The 3,188-nt window shown below is 31.6% G+C and overlaps 1 protein-coding gene across 1 annotated transcript; it reads right to left on the bottom strand.

The window, feature by feature from the left end:
- Positions 1 to 319: 319 nt before the first annotated feature.
- On the bottom strand, positions 320 to 2,653 carry LOC132927761 (uncharacterized). The gene is made up of 2 exons (XM_060992356.1): positions 580 to 2,653; positions 320 to 477 (listed from the first exon to the last, which is right to left on the bottom strand). The coding sequence occupies exons 1-2, from the start codon at positions 2,651 to 2,653 to the stop codon at positions 320 to 322; spliced, it is 2,232 nt and encodes a 743-aa protein (XP_060848339.1).
- Positions 2,654 to 3,188: the final 535 nt, after the last annotated feature.

Raw genomic sequence — 3,188 nt, 5'->3', positions numbered from 1 at the left:
TTCGTCTTTGCTCAGAATTGTATTTCGTATTCAATGATTTATCATTGAATTTAAATTTAACACATACACCACTGCATTAGCTTATTCATTGACCACGTATACAGTGTATACTCATTACTCAACACCTAGTGCCAGTAGAGCGTTTACCTATTTTCTTACTATTTTTTTAAAATGTATTATAAATTAAATTCCTATAATCTATTAACATAATTTTAGGAAGCTAATCCCCAAACCCTCATTTTTATGTCACTAATGTAAGTGTACACGATCTATATTATGTTGAATTTATTTGAATTTTTTTATTATTTATTTTTAACATTTAACATGCTGCATCTTGTTGATTTAATCTATCGCGAACAAACTTTGGTAGTGGTTTCGCTTTAAAAACCGGCAAGGTGTCTGGGCGATCTGCGTGTTTTAATTTTGGAGCCCATCCCTTTGGTGCACCACTTGGTCGACTTCTGCGTAGAAAAGTTCCTACAATATGATTTAAACAAAATTAGAAAATTTATAGAAGGTTGCCATATAGTTACATAATATGACATAATTGGTCTGCGCCAATAAATTATTGTAAATTACTTTTATTTTCTGCAGGAGGATTACACGCTTGTTGAGGACAATCATCCATTCTTTGGTTAGATGTCGTGGGCGGTCTTCTGCTAACATTAAGTCTCGGTGCTTGTGGTTGTCTAACATTAGGTGGCCTTTGGTTTGGTGGTTTTGGACAAACTTGTTTTGGACACAATTGTTGTACTGAACTAGGTTGTCTTGAGCAAGGTTGTTGTACTGGACTTGGTGGTCTTGAACAAGATTGTTGTACTGGACTAGGTTGTTTTGGATATAATTGCTGTGGGGTTGGTCGACAAGATTCTTTATCAGGTATGGTAGGCATTTTTTTGTCTTTATAAAAATATGATTCCCAAGTATTTCTTGTAATAAGTTTGACGTGTTCTTTAAGCATATCATTTTTAAGTCTTGGATCACCCAAATCGTAGTGTATATGATAAAAAGTGGACATAATGTCATCTAACATATTTATACCATAATCTCGTTGTGTTTTCGAAATATATTCTAATTGATTATGTACGCTTTCATAGAACGGGAGTAAACGAATGAAATCTTTATCATGAAAAGCATTATCGTTCCATTCACAATCATTGAATGGTTTGATAATTTTTGGTGGATTTTTATAGATAGCTTGCAAGATCATTTTTGCACTTGGACTGTCTGGACATGGAGGTTCTACTTCTATTGGGTTCGATGCAAAATTTAAATAATGTTGTGTTAACATATTAAAAGCATTTGTTTTTGTTTCAAGGTCTTTTTTTGCTAATGATAAATTAGTAAATGCATTGGCTATTAAACTTGATTTACATGCTATCTGCTGTATATTTTTTAAACTCTCGACAGAATCTGAATCACTACACTCTTCGTCATTGTCTATTACAGAACATTGTAGAGCATTTGTTCTAAGTTCTGGTTCAACTGGCGTTTTTGGCAAACGCCGAAGTTGATTTCGTGGAGGTGATGGCATGTTTGCAGTTATTCTGTAATATTCATGTTGTGTTGTATCAATTCCAGAATCAGGCACATATGTAGGACCAGCACTGCAGCCAGGTTCAGAATGCGGGAAATAAAAGTCATTTCCTGCATGTTGACGTTTGCATTCTGAAGTACAATTTTTTGTTTTTATTTTTCTCATAGTATCTTCAATACCAACACCACAATTTTTACTTGTAGGCTCATCAAGTTGTTTCAACTGACACTGAGTCTCAGAAATTTTTCCATACTGTTGTTTTGAATTAAATTTAAATGTATATTTATTTTGGTCTACAGTACTTGGAGAAATTCTTCCTGAAGTTTTTGGTTTAAAATTATGTATGTATGGCAAATTATCAGAACCAGCGCATTGGTGTTCGAAATTCATATCTGGGGGACTAATGTCGTATAAACTTTGGTATGTATCAGAACCACAGACGTCTCCAAAATTTACATGTTCTGTTCTCCGAGTGCATTGATTTTGTCGGTGAGGTTCTGAACACTGTTCAATACAGTTTTCATTATTAGATAATTGATTTACGGGACACTGAAATTCATCAACTTGTGAGTTGACATTTTCAGATTGCGTTTGACACGGACTACAATAACTATTAAAATCTATGAGATTATCATTTTTAACACATTCACGTAACGATACCCATTCTTCAATTTTCGACCCTGGGACATAAAGCCAAAATTCATTCCACAACTGTTGGGTTCTTACAGTTTTAGCTCTCCAATTAATAGTTTTTATAACGTCTATTGGATGTATATTTGGATGAAACAAATGATAAAACGTTTTGCATACTTCTCGAGCTACTATTCTAGCATACGGATTATTAGTGTCTTTAATTAGTCTAACAAATGGATTAAGTATTCGAACAGCATCACGAAGCTCTTTGGGATCATATCTTGGTTCTTGATCCGTGTATGGGCACTTTTCATCTTCGTTTATTTGTGACTCAAAATTATCAGGACATTCCTCTTGGATCGGTTCAATAACTCTACAACTGGTTGTTTGTGGGCGTTCACATCTATTAGATTCTGAACTTTTTCTTCTAGTCATTGGTTGTTCTCGTATGCATGAATTTCTTGAAGATGGCCTTTGACTCATATTGTGCAATATTAAAGTTACTAATATAATAAGTTTAGGTATGTAAATTTTAAAAAACTTAATTTAAAATTATTGTTATTTAAACTCGGTAAAATTAATATATTATTTAATTTAATCTAAAATATTCCTTAGTAACTAATAGAATTGCAAATAATTTAATAATAAATTTTTTTTTTTTTTTTATATTAAATAAAACAAAAAACATTGTTATATCTACTACCTTTAAGCAGAGCTTGAGTTGGTAGTAGAGAGTTACGTGTTACAACTTAGATTATATACATATATTAATTACTAATTACAGCAGCAAAAATAATAATAACTCCCATAATATAGTGTATTTTGTTTGATATGATGATATTAAATATAAATGGACCTACTCAACATTTTCAAACACAGTGATTTTAATGTATTATTATACATTAAAATCAATGTAACTTCATTTAAATTTCACTTAATTATTTTTTATCGTTAAATTTATGGGTTCATCAAAAAAAAAAAAAAAAATGTTAAGAGCCGTGACTAATATTCGATTTGA

The sequence above is a fragment of the Rhopalosiphum padi genome, chromosome 1 (genome assembly GCF_020882245.1).
Source record: "Rhopalosiphum padi isolate XX-2018 chromosome 1, ASM2088224v1, whole genome shotgun sequence".
NCBI classification, from domain to species: Eukaryota; Metazoa; Arthropoda; class Insecta; order Hemiptera; family Aphididae; genus Rhopalosiphum; species Rhopalosiphum padi.
Note: the sequence above shows the minus strand (reverse complement) of the source record. Positions and strands in the feature narration are given on the sequence as shown.

Coding starts and splice junctions, on each gene's coding strand:
- LOC132927761 (XM_060992356.1), bottom strand. CDS start 2,653: ATGAGTCAAAGGCCATCTTCAAGAAATTCATGCATACGAGAACAACCA. Junction 478..579: donor TCCTCCTGCAGAAAATAAAA/GTAATTTACAAT, acceptor ATCATATTGTAG/GAACTTTTCTACGCAGAAGT.